This window comes from Siniperca chuatsi, linkage group LG18 (genome assembly GCF_020085105.1).
Source record: "Siniperca chuatsi isolate FFG_IHB_CAS linkage group LG18, ASM2008510v1, whole genome shotgun sequence".
Taxonomy (NCBI): Eukaryota; Metazoa; Chordata; class Actinopteri; order Centrarchiformes; family Sinipercidae; genus Siniperca; species Siniperca chuatsi.
Window position 1 is genome coordinate 1,590,620 of NC_058059.1, and position 20,540 is coordinate 1,611,159.

The window sequence follows — 20,540 nt, forward strand, 5'->3', positions numbered from 1 at the left end:
ATTTGGATGATGCCTGCAGAAGGCTGACATGATGATGATCCACAATAACACAAAGACAAAGTCACTCTACTCATTTTAGGGAAAAGCTCATTGATTAGGACAGAGTGATGTTGAGCTACACATTTCAAACCTGAACACATCTGATTGGATTATAAAAGGATTCTTATCTGCATCATTTATTCTTTATTCAGATTGAGGCGCTGCAGTTTGTCAGAGACCAGCTGTGCTTCTCTGGTCTCAGCTCTGAAGTCCAACCCCTCCCATCTGAGAGAGCTGGAGCTGAGTGGAAACGAGCTGCAGGATTCAGGAGTGAAGCTGCTGTGTGCTGGACTGGAGAGTCCACACTGCAGACTGGAGACTCTGGGGTCAGTTCACTGACTCTCTGTTACTATTGTAGATCTGATATGTTTAATTAACAACTGAATTGAATTGATGTTCATACATAACTTACATGCATAAAGTTGTAAATGTCCTTTTGTTCACATTTTCATGTTTCTTGTACTAAATTTAGTCTGCAGTCACTAAAGACGTGTGTTTCTTAAAGAAGCTGTAGAAAATGTCGGCTGTTAGCTGTTAAAGTAAATGAATGTTTATCATTTTTGCTAAATGGTCACATCTGTATACAGAAGATCCTCTGAACTAATGTTTAGCTTCAGTTGATCAAGTTTACTTGCTGAAGTAGAAATATTTCTTTGGTTTCTGTTGATTTCAGTGTGTTTTCACAAATAATGTCTGATCACTGATATTGATCCTTCAGAACACACACACACACACACACACACACACACACAGATCACAGCATATTTCCAGTGCAGCTGTTTAAAGGATCAATATAGTTTTTCTCCTGTAATTCCAGACTTGACTGAGATCAGCAGCATGTTATTGATCTGTGATGACATGAATAGGTGTATGAATGTTGTGCTGACATTTGGATGATGTCTGCAGAAGGCTGACATGATGATGATCCACAATAACACAAAGACAAAGTCACTCTACTCATTTTAGGGAAAAGCTCATTGATTAGGACAGAGTGATGTTGAGCTACACATTTCAAACCTGAACACATCTGATTGGATCATAAATGGATTCTTATCTGCATCATTTATTCTTTATTCAGATTGTGGGGCTGCAGGTTGTCAGAGACCAGCTGTGCTTCTCTGGCCTCAGCTCTGAAGTCCAACCCCTCCCATCTGAGAGAGCTGGAGCTGAGTGGGAACGAGCTGCAGGATTCAGGAGTGAAGCTGCTGTGTGCTGGACTGGAGAGTCCACACTGCAGACTGGAGACTCTGAGGTCAGTTCACTGACTCTCTGTTACTATTGTAGATCTGATATGTTTAATTAACAATTGAATTGAATTGATGTTCATACATAACTTACATCCATAAAGTTGTAAATGTCCTTTTGTTCACATTTTCATGTTTCTTGTACTAAATTTAGTCTGCAGTCACTAAAGACGTGTGTTTCTTAAAGAAACTGTAGAAAATGTCGGCTGTTAGCTGTTAAAGTAAATGAATGTTTATCATTTTTGCTAAATGGTCACATCTGTATACAGAAGATCCTCTGAACTAATGTTTAGTTCCAGTTGATCAAGTTTACTTGCTGAAGTAGAAATATTTCTTTGGTTTCTGTAGATTTCAATGTGTTTTCACAAATAATGTCTGATCATTGATATTGATCCTTCAGAACACACACACACACACACACACACACACACACACACACACACACACACACACACACACTCTAAAACTCACATACAGGAGCACAGAGAGCGTGAAGCTTATTTCCAAATGCAGCTGTTTGAAGCATCGTGTCTGATCTGTCACCACCGACAGGTGACACTTCAACATGTGACGATGCTTCCTGTCAGAAAATGATGTCACTCTGTGTTCTGACTCAGTAAACAGGAGCATAAATAATGCACTATATTTGTGCGGGAAGGTACTAGGTTACATTTAAGATGAAGAACATGCCTCTCACTTTGCTCAGTGCACCTTTGATCCCGTTATAAAGATGACTGAGGATGAAGCTCACAGTCAGTCAGCTGTGTGTTGATGGAGATGACAGTGGTGATGAGGAGAGTCTGAATCTGGGGTTTGAAATGAGAGCATCAGAAGAGCAGGGACAGGTGTTAAAGAGCTTTTTTGTATTTATGAAATCAATAATAATGTAAGTAAAGTCTAATTTATTTCATATTGGTCATTTAGGAATTCTATAGAAAACATCTGTCTTAGTATTTTTCATAAAATGACACACGATTATTTTAAATGAGAAGAAACAGACGAGAGTGAAAGTAACAAAAGTAACAACACGTCTGATTTGATCATTATTCCAGACTTGACTGAGATCAGCAGCATGTTATTGATCTGTGTTGACATGAATAGGTGTATGAATGTTGTGCTGACATTTGGATGATGTCTGCAGAAGGCTGACATGATGATGATCCACAATAACACAAAGACAAAGTCACTCTACTCATTTTAGGGAAAAGCTCATTGATTAGGACAGAGTGATGTTGAGCTACACATTTCAAACCTGAACACATCTGATTGGATCATAAATGGATTCTTATCTGCATCATTTATTCTTTATTCAGATTGTGGGGCTGCAGTTTGTCAGAGACCAGCTGTGCTTCTCTGGCCTCAGCTCTGAAGTCCAACTCCTCCCATCTGAGAGAGCTGGAGCTGAGTGACAACAAGCTGCAGGATTCAGGAGTGAAGCTGCTGTGTGCTGGACTGGAGAGTCCACACTGCAGACTGGAGACTCTGAGGTCAGTTCACTGACTCTCTGTTACTATTGTAGATCTGATATGTTTAATTAACAACTGAATTGAATTTATGTTCATACATAAATTACATCCATAAAGTTGTACATTTCCTTTTGTTCACATTTTCATGTTTCTTGTACTAAATTTAGTCTGCAGTCACTAAAGACGTGTGTTTCTTAAAGAAACAGTAGAAAATGTCGGCTGTTAGCTGTTAAAGTAAATGAATGTTTATCATTTTTGCTAAATGGTCACATCTGTATACAGAAGATCCTCTGAACTAACGTTTAGCTTCAGTTGATCAAGTTTACTTGCTGAAGTAGAAATATTTCTTTGGTTTCTGTTGATTTCAGTGTGTTTTCACAAATAATGTCTGATCACTGATATTGATCCTTCAGAACACACACACACACACACACACACACACACACAGATCACAGCATATTTCCAGTGCAGCTGTTTAAAGGATCAATATAGTTTTTCTCCTGTAATTCCAGACTTGACTGAGATCAGCAGCATGTTATTGATCTGTGTTGACATGAATAGGTGTATGAATGTTGTGCTGACATTTGGATGATGTCTGCAGAAGGCTGACATGATGATGATCCACAATAACACAAAGACAAAGTCACTCTACTCATTTTAGGGAAAAGCTCATTGATTAGGACAGAGTGATGTTGAGCTACACATTTCAAACCTGAACACATCTGATTGGATCATAAATGGATTCTTATCTGCATCATTTATTCTTTATTCAGATTGAGTTGGTGCAGTTTGTCAGAGACCAGCTGTGCTTTTCTGGCCTCAGCTCTGAAGTCCAACCCCTCCCATCTGAGAGAGCTGGAGCTGTGTGGAAACAACCTGCAGGATTCAGGAGTGAAGCTGCTGTGTGATCTTGTGGAGAGTCCACACTGCAGACTGGAGACTCTGAGGTCAGTAGAGGGCTGGAGTCGGTCCATGCTGGTTTCAGCAGTATTGAACTAAACACAGTTAGTATCAAAGCAAAGATCCAGTATTTCCTGTAAACCTCCGACCTTCTCAGTGGCTGCTTTCCTCAGTGAAGCTGTGAGAGGAGGATGGTGACGGGCTTCAGGATTGGACAGAGAGACAGAGAGAGAGAACAGTCAGCCAATCAGATGAGCCAGAAGCTCGTTGTGATCATGTGTTTGAGTCGATGTGAAGACGACTGTTGTTGCTGTGTTCATGTCTACAGGAAATAAAGCTGGATTCCAGCTGGCAGCATTACAACATGTACAGAGACAGTGTCCTCGTTCATCAGACTGTCGTAGCATCAAATCTGATCTCAAGTGTTTGTTCATCTTTGTCACAGCTCTGAGATCAGTCTGACTGAAGCCTGCAGATCACTGGCTCTTATTTCAAAGAACCATCATTACATTTAGTAACCCTGTGGTCTTTCTGCAGACCAGAGGCCTGTACTACGAAGCAGGATTTGGGGGCTGGATTGTGAAAACGTGGGTTGACTCGCAAAGAATCTTACCCATCACTGTACCTTTGTCTTTTGTTTTGTCCAAATGTTTTTATAACAAACTCCATATTTCCATTTTTGTCATGTAATATTTCAAAAGTAGATGAAATATTCAGACGTGACTGAGACGCTGGTTTTTCGCAGCTCTGAGCCCTAACAGCAGTAAATCCATCATTAAAGTGAGCAGTGAATATGTGTCTGTTTCTGCAGTCATGATGCGTTCAGGGACTCTCAGAACTTTATTTCCACTGTGTGCTTGAGTGAAATCTGCAGAGTAAACAGACTCGATGCCCAAAGTCTCTGCAGGTGTGTGAGCTTCCAGCTCAGTGTGTTCACTCCAACACGTTAACATGAGCGCTGAAAGGAAGCTGGCTGCGCTACACAGCCGCTCCACTTCTGGTCTGAACAGGACTGAAGTCCCTGCTGGTCTTTATACTGGATGTGCTGCATCACTGACTGACAGCTGATGGAGGGAGTCTCTGTAAACACTGATTTATGACTTCTGCTGTCTGTCTTCTTCTCTCATCAGATGCTGGTGATCTCTGTCAGAGTGGTTGCGTTGAGAGGACCAGCTGTGTCCTGATGATCCAGAGGTTGAAGCAGCAGCAGCAGCAGCAGCTGGTGTGTGGAGAGGCTCTGACTGGGCCATGATACTGGGAGGTGGAGTGGAGAGGAGAGCTGACGGAGGAATCACAACAAGTGGAGATGACTGTCAGTGCTGCAGTCTGAACTGCTCTGAGATCAGCTCCACTGTCAGACACAAAGGCAAGTCCACCATCGTCCCTGTGTGTTCCTCTGGATGTGGCAGAGTATCGTCAGTGTATCTGGACTCTCTGCTGCTGCTCTGTCCTTCTACACTGTCTCTGCAGACACACTGAGACTCCTCCACTCCTTCTGCTCCACACTCCTCCACCTGGACCTGGACCAGGACTTTATTTAGTCTTTTTTTTAATCATTCAGATATTCTGAGCCCAACGTGCCTCTGCAGATTAGCTCTGTTTAAGACAACATAACTGCAGATTAACACATATTTAAATTCATTTTTCTGTTTTGATTTCTATTGCAGCTCCACCTTGTGAAATGATGGAGAATTGCAGTTAATTTCCACATTATATTTTTAATTAATTAAGGAAGTTGATGTGAAAAAGCAGCATCCAGCCTGCATGCATTAAGTTTTTTTTAATTTCACAATCAAAAAGGCCCATGTCATATTCAAGAGAATACCGTTCACAACAACAGAACAAAGAAAAAGGAAAATTACATGACAAAATAAATAATAATGAAATAAAAAATAAAAAACACAAGTGGTCAATCAGGAATTAAGAACATAGATATTCATAAAGATATAGGGCTTTTTTAATTTGACACCATTTTATATATTTTGTATCATTATCTCATTTAGATATGCGGCTAATACAGGAATAGTTTTAAAAAAAAGATATTTTTAACAGTTATTTTGACTGTATCCTAGACTGCTGTTTTAGTTCCTTTTGCATGGTGTGTGATGTATTACTGTGTAACTTTGTATTATGAAAAGCCAGTGCTGTCTTTAAGCTTGGTCACGCACTGAACACCAGAACATTTGAATACTTCAACGAGCTGCAACATTAAAATTAAAATACTGCTTACATTTTATTGCTTCACAATAAAATAATATAATGATATAACAGTGACAGGGGCTATCCTGCACAATGAGTACTTTTACTTTTGATACTTTAAGTACATTTGCTGATAAGACGTATGTACCTTTACTTCTGTAAAACGTATTATTTATTTTAACATTGCGTTATTACTTTTTGCTCAGGTAAAGGATATAAATATGTCGTACTTTTTAATTAAAGGAATAACATTTACAATGAAAGAAAATGAGTCTGCATCACATTTTGAGGTCCATTTTAGGTCACTACTTAGACCGAACAAAAAAAGCTATGAGGACCCTGGATGTATTAAAAGCCTTGAAAAGATAATATTGTATTCAGTATCTTATTTTACATATTTTTAACTGTAATTTTGACTGTATCCTAGACTGCTGTTATACTTCCTTTTGCATGGTGTGTGTGTGTGTGTGTGTGTGATGTATTACCGTGTAACTTTGAATTATGTGACCTGTTTGTTTAGTTTGTTTTTGTTTTAATTGTGACCTGCCAAGGGACTGCAGATGAAAAATTAGCTTTAAGCTAACTCTGATACAATACAGATCAGATGGTAACATTTATGTTTAATATTGCATATATAGATAAAATACATTAGTTTGTTTTTATACTTCACATTTTTACTGTCAAAAAGACAACATGACAATACAAGCAAGCGAGCTGAAAAACTTACATTTGATAAAAACAAATAGAATAAAAAAACACAGACAAGACATAAAACATAAAAATAACGGATAATTATAAACGATCAATAAACGATGTAACTCTAAAAGAACAATACACATTCTCTTCTTATGGATATTTTATATCTTTTAAACAAGTATCAGCCAGGAAAGCACTGAAAAAGTTTCAAAATAAAAGCTCAGGAACACGGAGCTCGAGACGAAGGACGTGAAGGCGACATGACGTAAAAATCCTGCGACGCACGTGTGAGTGTAACGAGGAGGAGAGATGGCTGCTGAGAGGCTGCAGTTTCATGAAATGGGCTTAGACGACCGTCTTTTAAAGGTAACAAACCATTTGACGTTTGTCAGTAAACCTGAAATAAAGTGTTTGAGCGTCTAACGAGCAGCTGAAGAGGAAAAAGCGCAGAGAAGTGACGGAAGCTCGGCATAGAGACGGGAGGAGCTCGTTACAGATGCACTGAGCAACAACGTTAAGCGCGCATAAAACGACACTACGTCGCTTTTTATATCCAGAGTTCAGTTCAGCTCTTTCTCAGCGTGACTTTGTTCTGTGGTTGAAACGGTCCCGCTGATAGTTTCACTTTAATTGAACACATTTTGCATTAACTATCAAACTGATGAACGATAGTTAAGTTACTTAGGCCACACGAAGAACATGGTGACTTCCTGGTGTTGCAGCACATTCTGTCAGCTGATTAGGATTTGTGTTCATGTTGCAGATGTTTGAATCAAACTTAACTTGGATCAGTGTTTCCAAAGATGGTCCCTCCACAGTATTTAGACAACTGTGACAGCTGCTGTTGTTGGACGATATATTGTCCCAGAAATAATTGCGATAAATGATATTATTGTCATTTTAAGACCATTTTATGCCACTGATATAATAAGCATAATAATGCAAGTACACCCTTTCAATAAACTTCAATTTCTTACGAATATTCAGACATTGAAATGTGAAAAAAGTATTAAAACATCCTAAATAAAACACAAATAAAATCAAACAACCAAAACAATAAATAAAATGGCCTCTCGGGCTCGGTTAACAAAAATTGCACTTAAAGAAATGTAAATGTTTGAAATTAACATTTGGCACAGGGGTTGGCTATAGAGTCATATGGGCAATATCGAGGTCGTGTCCATTTACGATAAGTCGATAACGTGGTTACTGTGACGGGCGTGGTTACTGTGACGGGCGTGGTTACTGTGACGGGCGTGGTTACTGTGACGGGCGTAGTTACAGCGCAGACTAGTGGAGACCGTGCCTTAAGGACGGGCTAAGGTCGCCACAAACGTTTCTTTCTTTCTTTCTTCTTCTTTCTTTACTGTGCATTTTTCATAACGGTGCTGCCGTGGTCAGAGAAATCGAAATGGTGCCATGGTTTAGTAATGTTTTGGAGTCACAGGTGTACAGGGGGTTGTCTTTGTGCCCAACGCAGTGTAATCACAACGACCCCAGTTCGATTCCGGCTGAGGACCCGTGTCCTCCCCCCTTCACTTCTCCTGTCTGTAGCTGCTGTTCGTTTTCCAATCAAAAAGGAAAAAAATGCCACAAAACTAATCTAAAAACAAATAACTTGAATGGACCACGGATATGGATATTCAAGGTTGGATTACCTTATTAAAGGGGCAGCTGCCTTGGGGTCCCAGACCCCCAGGGGCCCCAGGGGCCCCCAGAGCTCCAGGTCCCCTGCGTGTCGTTTTCGGTAATTTGATGAATTGTACATTTCTTTGGGAACTTTTACCTCAACATCGAATAAGTTTGACATGATTGCATTATTTTGTGGCCCTGTCTTGTTGAGGGGCCTCGTGTCAGAATCTAGTTTCATCACCTTTATTTTAGTTTCTGTTGTGTTCACTTGGCGGGGGAGTCGATGGGGGGGGCGGGTTAATGCAGCCATGGAGGCGTCGCACCTCTCAGGGCGGATTTCTAGTAGTAAGCACTGCTTCACCGAGCAGGCGACAGATGGGTTTTGTAGCACCGCTGGCTTTACTCTCCGTAACAGAGTACAGCTGTGCTGTGGAATAAGAACATGATGGGGAAGTTTCAGAAATGAAAGTTTAAGAAAAATTAAAATTCAGTTTTTAACAGCTCTATTAAATGTGACGTATCTGAGATGTGACTGCAGGAACACAGAGCTGGTGTTTTACCTCTTCTGATCTCTGAAATCACTGTTTGTTGCTACGTTTCAGGCGGTTGCAGATCTGGGTTGGTCCCAGCCCACTCTGATCCAGGAGAAGGCCATCCCTTTGGCCCTGGAGGGGAAAGACCTCCTGGCTCGAGCCCGGACCGGATCTGGAAAGACCGCTGCTTACGCTGTACCTGTCATACAGCGCATCCTGGCCTCCAAACAGGTGAGTAAAACACAGAAATGTTTTATATTTAATCCGCTGCGCTACTAACTCTGCAGGTCACCAGTGTGCAGATGTGTTTACCCCAGTTTGTCCCATCTAATTAATATCTGTAGACCGTCTGAATTTTCTCATATTTTGGGGAATATTTTGGCTCGTTGTCTGTTGCCATCAGAAACATCACTGCCTTTGTCCTCTTTTCTGAAACACTCACATGGCAGATTTTTAAAATATTATATTCTGTTTGAAGAATAACTGCCAAGCCACCACATTATATTCAGCTTTATTCTTAAATCGTCAAGTCAAGTTTTATTCATATAGCACATTTAAAAACAACCGGAGTTGACCAAAGTTCTGTACAAATTAAAACGGCACAACAACAGCGAGTAGAAAGACATCAGTAGCAGAACGGCACAAATAGAAATCACAACAATAATAATAATAATGAACAGCAATGATAGAGTACAAGGCAATATCGAAACATGTGCACAATTGTTAAACAGAATAAAACTTGTAAGATCAATTTCTAAAAACTAAAATATTATAAAATACCTAAACCACTATGAGCAACCAAAGGCCGCTGAAAACACGCAGGTCTTGAGATTTGTCTTAAAAGTGTCAATGGAGGGTGAACACTTGATCGAGAGCGAAGGCTTTTCCAAAGCTTTGGAGCTGCCACCGCAAAGGCTCGATCTCCCTTCCCCGCTGGCCTCGATCGTGGAACAGTTAAAAACAGTTGTTGTGAAGATCTGAGAGGCCCAGAGTTGGAGTAGTGGCAGCGAAGTTCTGACATGAACCGGGGTGCCAGCCCATGGTTGGCTTTAGAAACAAATAAAAGAACCTTAAAATCAATCCTGTATTTGACAGGTAGCCAGTGCAGGGATGCTAGTACCGGTGTAATGCTGTCACTTTTTCTGCACCAGCTGCAGGTGAGACAAAGAGGACTGGCCAACACCCAGGTACAGTGAGTTGCAGCCTTGTTCTTACAGACTACGACAGACACAGGGTGGTCTTTACCTGATAATCAGTCATAGAAATGGTTACAGGTGTCAACTCTGATACACACTCAAATGGAAATAACACACAGAAAGATTCGACGGTTTTATTATCTGTATTGAACACTTGGATAGTTTTCCATCTGCGCCTGAAAATCGGACCCACGGTGATTTGGCGTGTTTGTGTTGAGTATTTGGATCAGGACTGGACTAGCTTCGTAATCGGCACACGTCGTCCAAGATCGGTTGTGACGCTCGTGCTCCTCCACATCAACATCACGCCAGTCTGGGACCAAAACTGTCTCGTAGTCTGAGCAGCACAGAAATGGGGAGGTTTTAAAAGTCTTGTATTTTGCTCGAGGCGTAACTGAACAGACCAGAATGGCAGTTAGTCTTTGATGTAGCAGCCTGAGGCATTTGTGTGATTCCACCTGTGAAACTCTTCAAAGCTCACGACAGGACAAGTGAAAACAAATGTATCAAACCAAGCTGATATATTGATTCAAAGCTGGTAGCAGTTATCAGGATCTGAATGCAAAGAGTTCCTCTGTGTGATGATGTAATCACCCAGCTGTTCTTCCCTCCTGACGTCTTCAGAGTGTGCGTGAGCAGGATGTGAGAGCTCTGATCCTGGTACCAACCAAAGAGCTGGGTCAGCAGGTTCAGACCATGATCAGACAGTTAACGGCGTTCTGCTCGAGGGACGTCCGAGTGGCCGACATCTCCGGGAAAGCTGACCTGTCTGCACAGAGGTCAGTCTGTCGTGTTCACATTTCACTAACTAAAAGCACATTTTGTAGTTCTCCAGTTAATAAAAACTACCACTCTGTAAAAGTCTTAACTAGATGTAGTGATGATGAGTGTGTGGCTGGTGCTCTGTTGTGTTTGAACAGGCCTATCTTGATGGAGAAGCCTGACGTGGTCGTGGGGACGCCGTCCCGTGTGCTCGCCCACCTCAACGCACAGAACCTGGTCCTGCATTCGTCCCTTGAGACGCTGGTCGTAGATGAGGCCGACCTGCTCTTCTCCTTTGGCTTCGAGGCAGACCTGAAGAACTTGTTGTGGTGAGGAAGTGAATCCACTCAGCCGGTTATTTTAATCGTTCTGCAGAAAGATCACTGTCCCATTTAGTGAAGAGGTTAAGATTCCCAACCTTTTTGGCTTTCGACTCCTTAAAATGAGTCTATTTGTGAAATCCTGTCACAGGTTCTGGCCCCGAGTGTGGATATGAGAGTTAGATTTCCTTCTCAGAGTGTTTCATTTGAAGGATTTTAGAAGCCTGAAGCGGTGAAAATATTTCATAAGAAAATGCAAACAATCAGTCAAATGTTTCCTTTGAACCTTTTTCTGAGCCCTCTAGTTTAGTTTAGTTAGAGCTCAGTGGGGGAAACAGTGAAGTCCGTTGATAGTTTTCAAAGACAAGCACAGAAGGTCTGAGTGGACACGATGCACGAGTTTTGGATGTTAATTCAATTCAATTTTATTTATATAGCGACAATTCATAACAGAAGTTATCTCATTGCACTTTCCCTATAGAGCAGGTCTAGACCGAACTCTTTAGACCCAACAAATCCCACCATGAGCAAGCACTTGGCGACAGTGGCAAGAAAAAACTTCCTTTAAGAGGCAGAAACCTGACAGAACCAGACTCGGGGGGGGGGGGGGAGACCACCTAGAATTGATTTTTTAAAATAGTAGAATAGTAATTGTTGTGTTAATATTAGTAATAATAGGAATGACAGCTATAGGAAAAATAATGTCAGTATTAGTAACAGAGCCAACAACAACAACTGCAGCAGCAGTTGTCGAGCAGGAACACGGGGGCAGCAGGCGGCCCACAACCACAGATCCAGACTCTGCAGGAACACGGGGGCAGCAGGTGGCCCACAACCACAGATCCAGTCTCTGCAGCTCCTGAGGCAGAAATACCTGCTGAAAGCGACAGAAGGAGAGAGGAGAGAAACGAGAGAGCACAGAACTACGGGAGAGAGATGTCGAGTTAGTAACATGCAGTAATGGGATAAAAATGCAAACAGATGGAGAGAAGAAGAGAGGAGCTCAGTGCATCATGGGAAGCCTCCCGGCAGTCTAGGCCTATAGCAGCATAACTAAGGGATGGTTCAGGACTCACCTGAGCCAGCCCTAACTATAAGCTTTATCAAAGAGGAAAGTCTGAAGCCTGCTCTTAAATGTGGAGATGGTGTCTGCCTCCTGAACCCAGACTGGGACCTGGTTCCACAGGAGAGGAGCTTGATGTTAGTTTAGATAACGTGTCTGTTGTATTCAGCTCTAATCTCCCAGTCTGCCAGTGCACTGGACTGTAGTGCTGCTGATTTTATCTTTACAGTTGCAGTTGTAACTTTTGGCCACTAGAGGACAGAATAACTTCACAAACAAATTCTCAGGTTTGACCCTGACATGGCCGTGCTGATATGGCTAACATGCTAACAAACAATTGCCTATTTACTCATCCAGCAGACACAGTACAACATTATCATCCGGTCTTTCTCCTTTTAGCTCCAGCTGCTAAATGCTCCACTATGTTCACCAGCTGCTCTCTAACTGTGTCTGTCGTCGTGTTCAGCGGGTCTTTACAGCTTTTTCTCTGAAAACAGCTTCCTGATGCTGGAAATTAGGTTGTGGAGAGAAGTGAGACTGAGCCAAAGCAGTAAATGTGTCATCAAACCACAGCAATGAACTGAGCTGCAGACTCCGACTTGTGCTTTTACATCTCATCTTCAGTCCGTCTGACAGGAGCTCAGTTTCTGCTGGGAAGTCACTGGAAAACAAAAAACATTTCCACTTAGTTTCCGTATGAAGGTTTTGCAACATTTCCCCGTATTCTAAACATCGTCGTGTTTCTTTTCTTTTAAAATGAACCTGTTCTGTCCTTGTTGTGTTTTATTAGTCATTTGCCGAAGATCTACCAGTCGTTCCTGATGTCTGCGACTCTCACTGAGGATGTTCAGGCCTTAAAGGAGCTGCTGCTACACAACCCTGTAATGTCATTTTCTCTCGTCTGTGTGTTACAAAGTCTCTGCTTTAGAAGTTGCACAGTGCTGGGTTGGGTTTTGTCTTCTTACCTGGATGTGTGCTCTCTCAGGTGATCCTGAAGCTTCAGGGCTCTCAGCTCCCAGACAGCAGCCAGCTGCAGCAGTACAGCGTCAAATGTGAGGAGGAGGACAAGTTCCTGCTCATCTACACGCTGCTGAGGCTGCGGCTGGTTCAGGGCAAGACGCTGGTGTTCGTGGGAGCGGTGGAGCGATGCTACAGACTCAAACTGTTTCTGGAACAGTTTGGTATTCCTGCCTGCGTGCTCAACTCTGAGCTGCCCGTCCAGTCCAGGTGAGAGAGGAGACCTCCTCCTTTTACAGAGGAGTGTGTTTGTGTCTTGCTTTTTCTTCCAGTAGGTCGTCTAACAGCTGATATTTAGCTGCTTTTTACATTTTCAAATGTAAAGGAGACTTTCGTCTGTATATTTAGTTGTTTCTATAGTGAATTATTTAAAAACGTGGCGATACGCCTCTGGGACAACAGCCTGCAGTTAATTCTGCCAGGAATGATCCTTTTTTCTACATTCAAGGAGTCGCAAAGAGATGCAGGTCTATGTCAGCAGTTTCAGTAAATAGTAGATTATTTCGATAGCTTTTGGTAAGACAGACTGCCTAATATTTAAGAATTGTTTTTTGGGCTCCATCTGTCCCTTAGTCCACGTCACATTCGGCACAGTTTAAGTAGAATACAATCACACAACACAGTAACACAGATATAATCTGAAATTGCAGAAACTACACAGTAGATTATTGAGCGCAACGTGTTAATTCCCTTTTCTTCTGTTCGTATTGGTCTTTTCCCGCCACACCGCTGTAGGTGTCACATCATCACTCAGTTTAATCAGGGCTTTTACGACTACATCATCGCCACAGACGAACAGAGTCTGGCCGACCCCACTGCTGCTCCACCGACGACTGCAGGCAGAGGGAAGAAGAAGAAGGCCGCAGGGAAAGGAGGAAAGTGAGTCACATCAGATTTTTCAAGAAATGTTGGCTTTTTTAGACTTTATGGGCAATAACGTGTCAGCAGGAAAACATGCAAACACCAACATGCTTTGAAGAACTACTCTGAGGAACAGTTTAACTAAGTGCACCGGGCTGGAGTCACAGGTTGTGCGCCCTTCTCTTGACTGCATGTACATCACAGGGAGGATCCTATAATAATAGGTTGTTTACAGAGGTCCATCATGCACTCCGCTGGATTTAACAAGATCACACAAATATACAGCAAATCTGATTCACACAAGCCACGAGGAACACTGTGGTGGGAAAAGAAACGTGACTTTTATTCTCCAGAAATCTCACTGGAATCAGACAAAGAGTGAACACAACACACACAATGATTTAGTAACATGAAGCAAACAGGAGGCGAGGCGTTCGTTAAACTTCAATATTTCTTTCTTTTGATCGGACGTTCACAGTGAGCTTCAGACTGCAGTGCACATTTGAATTGCACCTTTGTCTTAGGAAATGTGGTCCCGAGGCTTTGGCTCGTTAGTCTCTTGTCCTCACACTTTGGATAATGCAAATCTTCTTCCATTACATGCACATCGTATTCTAAAGCACTTCTCAAGCGTTGATATGAGTCCTGTCATCAGATATCAAACAGCCAGACTGCTGGAACGTTTCTGTAGGTATTATTGACGATCATTTCTGAATGATGTTTTTAAAGGACTAAGGACAAAGAGTATGGAGTCTCCAGAGGTGTGGACTTCCAAAATGTTGCCAATGTCATCAACTTTGATTTCCCCACAACTGTGGAATCATACATTCATCGAGTTGGAAGGTAAGTAGTTCACCATCATTTATTCCTGAATGCTGATTGGACCACAGGCTCTGTCTGAGCACCGTCAGTAAGTTTTTCTCTGAATAAATACATAAAGACCAGATCAGGATGTGATTACCGTCATTCGTTTATTTTGTAGAACGGCGAGAGCAGACAACCCAGGCACTGCTCTGTCTTTCATCTCTCACACTGAGCTGGGTTTGCTGTCCGAGGTGGAGGAGGCGCTCACGGGAGGTAACATTCAGTTTTAGTGACATTTTAGTCTTTTTATTAGTGTTTAGTCCACCAAAAACTGGAAATAGGCTTTGCAAACAGGTCAGTGATGACTCGAAGAACAAAGGAAAACTCTTTGGCATCTTGAATGCAGAAAAGTGAAAAAAAAAAAAACAATATTAATTTCATTAATATGCAACGGCTCCCCTCCTTTTGTGTTATTAGTATTTCAGTCATTCACTGTTTGACTTAAAGCTGTTTTAGTTAACAAAACAAGCTCATGTCAGGTTTTTGGGAACCATTTTTGTAAACAGGAAGATGTAAATGTTTACTACAAATATTTGTGTTATTTCTTTGCATTTCAATCATCTGAAGACATTTAAGAGAGCTTCGCCTCTATTAAATACACATGTTGCTGCTGTAGTGCTGTTAACACTATCGCTCTGCAGTCAAATCAACGTCTACATGTTCCAAACTGCAAAATGTTTCTCTCCTCGCTGGCTGATGTTCACCTCTTCCATGGTCTTACTTTATGGGGAACACATCTGAAGAACTAAACTTTCAAATTCATCCATCGCAGATGAAAGTAGCGTTGCATTTTATCAAAGTCTAAGTCACGGATTAACATTAGTGTGTCAGAATGCTGCAGGTTTAAGTGAAGCACAGAAAGATGCAGACAGTTGAATCTTTGAAGGATAAATGATGAGATGGAGAAGAGATGTTGCTCCTGACCTGTATGATAGCTGCTGCACTATGAAATCCTGACTGTTGAGTAGGACATTAACATGTTTATGTATTAATATGAAACGTGTGTTTTGTTTGTGTTTAGATCATGCTGATTCTGTTCTGAAACCTTACGAGTTTAAGATGGAGGAGATTGAAGGCTTCAGGTACAGGTGCAGGGTGAGTATCCCCATCAACAACAACCCCGAGCAGGATGAACGCTCACGAACACATGATGTTCAGACTGTGGCGTGCCTTCAGGTCGTTATGTTATGCTTCCAGTTAAATTTACACTATAAAGTCTGGATGATGAACCTTTATTGTGTTTGTATGCAGGATGCGATGCGTTCAGTGACCAAGCAGGCGGTGAGGGAGGCCAGACTGAAAGAGATCAAACAGGAGCTGCTCACCTCAGAAAAACTCAAGGTGAGTGATGTCACTCCTCTACAGAGAGATAAACGCAGGTGGAAGTGTGAGGGCGCTTTGTGATTGGATGTTTCTGCTGTCACTCAGACATATTTTGACGATAACCCCAGAGATCTGCAGCTGCTCAGACACGACAAAGACCTCCATCCTGCTGTCATCAAGCCCCACCTGAGGAACGTACCCGAGTACCTCAGTAAGACACACACACACACACACAGTAAACATCACGTCATGCTTACGGAGACGTACATCACTGGTAACTCGTCATTTTCACTGACTTCCTCCAGTTCCTGAGACACTGAGGGGCACCGTGAATCCGCTGTCAAACAGGAGGAGGAAGAGGAAGGAAAAACCTAAACCAGAAGGAGTCGTCAGGAGCAGCTTCAAGGTGAGACTCGGGAGAAAACGTGGAACAATCTGTTCAGACTGACAGCCATGGGTCACTCTGGTTATCATTGTCAAAGGAAACTTCAGGGCGGCGTAGTTTGCAGGTGTTGTAGATATTATAGGTCATAGAAAGCAAACTTTTATTTTTTTTCAAGTTCAAACAAGGTGCTACAGTCAAATATTATGCAAATCTCTTAACTTGATCTGAACTTGCTTGGAGAGGTTTTGGATATCTCCCTATCATCATAGGCTTTGACAAATAAAAAAAAAAATGTATTTCCAAACTTTGAGATATCTGAGATACATTTTTATATTTTGATGTTAATATATAACTAGAGCTGAAATGATAAATTGGTAAAATGAGTCTGTTTTAATAATAAATTAATCGTTTATGTATTTTTTTTTAGGCAAAAATGGTAAAAATTCCACCCTGTAAAAATTTTCTAGTTTTCTTCTCATATGATAATAAACTGAATATCTCAGTATCAAAACCAGACACTTTAAGTCGTCACCATGGGCTCTAGGAACAATTTTCTGACTTCTTAAACACCAAACAATTATTCGAATAATTGAGAAAATGATCTGTAGATGAATCGTTAATATAAATAACCATTAGTTTCAGCCCTATATCTATCAGTGGTCAAACTGTCAAGTCTACTTTTCATGAGTGTTGTCTCTGTGTGTTTTACAAAGATAAATAATTCAAACTGCATATTGAAACAAATGCACAGGATGAAATGCGCAGGTTTTAATGAAATGATACGTTGATTTGATCTCTTGTAGAAGAACATCCAGGGGAAGAACCCGCTGAAGAGTTTCCGATACACCGGAGGGAGGAACAGAAAAGGCAAAGCAGGCCAGTCATAGCTGCAGCTGCAGTACACATGAATGTGTAAATATGTTCTAACTGTGCAGAGACTTTCACCAGGAGGACGGTGAGGCCTCGGGTGTTTGGCCCAGGCGAGACTAATAAACTGTATGGACTCTGGATTAAATAGGCTGTTGAAGCTTTATGGGCCACGGACAAAATGGACTATGAATGCAGATTTATCTGAACTTTGAAACAAGAAGAAAATGAAAGCAACATCAGTTTGAACTTGGATTTTGTCAAATCCAAACGTGTATGTATGCTGAGATTGTGAGAGGATCAGTGTTCTCTCTTTTCTAGTGCATCTCTTCTGGAAATATTGAAAATGTTTATTAAAATCAAAATATTTCTTCTCAAACATCCAGTATTTGTCGTTCTAGTGGGTCATATTCATAATGCTGACGTTTGGCAAGTATGTTTACCACGTTCACCACTTGCTAGTTAGCAGTAAACACAGAGTGCAGCTGAGGCTGATGGGAACGTCAGCAGCTCTGCAGGTGTTTGGTCAGAAACCAAAGTGTCGGACACGTTAACATGTTGACCTGATGGTGGCGCTAGATGGAAAGTCAGGATCAGCAGAGTTATTACAGTTCATCCTGAAGGGAGCATGAACGATGAAGCACGTTTCATCAGTCCAGCAGCTGCTGAGATGCTTCAGTGTGGACCTACAGACTTCATTACAGGTTAGTCTCTTTGATTTGAACATTTCTCACTTCGCCAACACCAAATGGTAGAATCCAAAAATGCTGTGGCCGCACTGTGTGAATAGGCTGAAAGCAACATGCATCTTTATGCCATCAGAATAATTTGCTTTTAAATCACAAAACCTCCACGTAGGTTTTAAATAAGTGAAAATGTGACATCTCTCTTACCTGGACTGATTTTTCACAGGTTTAAAGATGGCCGTACCTCGCTTTGGGGTATTTTAATTGTACTAGTTCAAACCTCACCTGAACAGTTTCACTGAGCTCCTTTTTACTCAGAAGTACGGCTTCTGCTGTCTTATACAGTGGGGCAAAAAAGTATTTAGTCAGCCACCAATTGTGCAAGATCTCCCACTTAAGATGAGAGAGGCCTATAATTTTCATCATAGGGACACTTCAACTATGAGAGTCAGAATGGGGGGGGAAGAATCCAGGAAATCAGTCTGATTTTTAAAGAATTTATTTGCAAATCATGGTGGAAAATAAGTATTTTGTCAATAACAAAAGTTAATCTCAATACTTTGTTATATACACCTCTGTTGGCAATGACAAAGCGCAAACGTTTTCTGTAAGTCTTCACACTGTTGCTGGTATTTTGGCCCATTCCTCCATGCAGATCTCTAGAGCAGTGATGTTTTGGGGCTGTCGCTGGGCAACACGGACTTTCAACCTTGAAATGCTTCTTATGAAGCCACTCCTTCGTTGCCCGGGCGGTGTGTTTGGGATCATTGTCATGCTGAAAGACCCAGCCACGTTTCATCTTCAATGCCCTTGCTGATGGGAGGTTTTCACTCAAAATCTCACGATACATGGCCCCATTCATTCTTTCCTTTACACGGATCAGTCTCCCTGGTCCCTTTGCAGAAAAACAGCCCCAAAGCATGATGTTTCCACCCCCGTGCTTCACAGTAGGAATGGTGTTCTTTGGATGCAACTCAGCATTCTTTCTCCTCCAAACACAACAAGTTGAGTTTTTACCAAAAAGTTCTTTTTTGGTTTCATCTGACATTCTCCCAATCCTCTTCTGGATCATCCAAATGCTCTGTAGCAAACTTCAGACGGGCCTGGACATGTACTGGCTTAAGCAGGGGGACACGTCTGGCGCTGCAGGATTTGAGTCCCTGGCGGCGTAGTGTGTTACTGATGGTAGCCTCTGTTACTTTGGTCCCAGCTCTCTGCAGGTTAGTCACTAGGTCGCCCCGTGTGGTTCTGGGATTTTTGATCACCGTTGTTGTGATCATTTTGACCCCACGGGGTGAGATCTTGCATGGAGCCCCAGATCGAGGGAGATTATCAGTGGTCTTGTATGTCTTCCATTTTCTAATACTTGCTCCCACAGTTGATTTCTTCACACCAAGCTGCTTACCTATTGCAGATTCAGTCTTCCCAGCCTGGTGCAGGTCTACCATTTTGTTTCTGATGTCCTTTGACAGCTCTTTGGTCTTGGCCATAGTGGAGTTTAGAGTGACTGTTGTGGACAGGTGTCTTTTATACTGATAACGAGTTCAAACAGGTGCCATTAATACAGGTAACGAGTGGAGGACAGAGGAGCCTCTTAAAGAAGAAGTTACAGGTCTGTGAGAGCCAGAAATCTTGCTTGTTTGTAGGTGACCAAATACTTATTTTACCGAGGAATTTACCAATTAATTCATTAAAAATCCTACAATGTGACTTCCTGGATTCTTTCCCCCCATTCTGACTCTCATAGTTGAAGTGTACCTGTGATGAAAATTACAGGCCTCATCTTTTTAAGTGGGAGATCTTGCACAGTTGGTGGCTGATTAAATACTTTTTTGCCCCACTGTATCTGTCAGTCAGGACAGCCAGGAGTTGTGAAGAGCAGGCGAACGTACTGTAGCGTGGAAGTGATCACACCTGCAGTCGTCCCTGTCTGTCTTTATTTTTGTTCAGGTTTCACTGCACACCTGTAAACTGAACACGATTACAAGTAGCTTGTTTAGAAACCCTAAAATCATTGTTCCAGGTTGTGGTGAGAATCTGATTCCACTTCCTGCAGCGGAGCATGAGGAACATGTCTGATACGTGATACGTTCTCTGATGTTCACAGCAGGAAAGAAAACACACTAGGAAATAGTCGTGTTGAGACTGTTTGCTCTCAGTTCATTTAGCTACAGTATACGCAGCTTTTCAGGCACAAGGAACTGTTGGCTGTAATTAAATTGTGTTTGGAGTCATTTCCTGTTTGGCAGTGGTGGAATATAACCAAGTATATAACATTATTTTGGTCTCTGAATATGGTTTGTTAACCTGCTATAGTTTGAATAGAGCTCTCCTCAACTGCTCAGACAATCGAGACTAAAGGATTAACTGCTCATTTATTTTTTCATTCATTGTTTTTAACAATTTGTTATCATTTGTTATCTACATCTCACATGCTACAGAAGCTACAGTATCCCAGCATGCATTGCATGGATGGCAGGGAAACAC

General features: G+C 41.8%; 2 protein-coding genes across 2 annotated transcripts; both read left to right on the plus strand.

Annotated features, from left to right (window-relative positions):
- Positions 1-213: 213 nt before the first annotated feature.
- On the plus strand, positions 214-4,901 carry LOC122865987 (ribonuclease inhibitor-like; the record flags this gene model as incomplete). The annotated part of the gene is made up of 5 exons (XM_044175084.1): positions 214-365; positions 1,118-1,291; positions 2,597-2,770; positions 3,523-3,713; positions 4,780-4,901. Coding segments are annotated over 5 exons (813 nt in total), but the record flags the coding sequence as incomplete, so codon positions are not given.
- A 1,858-nt stretch (positions 4,902-6,759) lies between these two features.
- ddx56 (DEAD (Asp-Glu-Ala-Asp) box helicase 56) lies at positions 6,760-17,746 on the plus strand. The gene is made up of 14 exons (XM_044174621.1): positions 6,760-6,910; positions 8,779-8,940; positions 10,530-10,684; positions 10,826-10,996; positions 12,841-12,931; positions 13,036-13,277; positions 13,803-13,946; positions 14,658-14,771; positions 14,911-15,005; positions 15,814-15,887; positions 16,044-16,133; positions 16,221-16,326; positions 16,421-16,521; positions 17,304-17,746. The coding sequence occupies exons 1-14, from the start codon at positions 6,854-6,856 to the stop codon at positions 17,385-17,387; spliced, it is 1,686 nt and encodes a 561-aa protein (XP_044030556.1). The 5' UTR covers positions 6,760-6,853; the 3' UTR covers positions 17,388-17,746.
- The last annotated feature ends 2,794 nt before the right edge of the window (positions 17,747-20,540 follow it).

Coding starts and splice junctions, on each gene's coding strand:
- ddx56 (XM_044174621.1), top strand. CDS start 6,854: ATGGCTGCTGAGAGGCTGCAGTTTCATGAAATGGGCTTAGACGACCGT. Junction 10,685..10,825: donor GCTGACCTGTCTGCACAGAG/GTCAGTCTGTCG, acceptor GTGTTTGAACAG/GCCTATCTTGATGGAGAAGC. Junction 15,888..16,043: donor GCTTCAGGTACAGGTGCAGG/GTGAGTATCCCC, acceptor GTTTGTATGCAG/GATGCGATGCGTTCAGTGAC.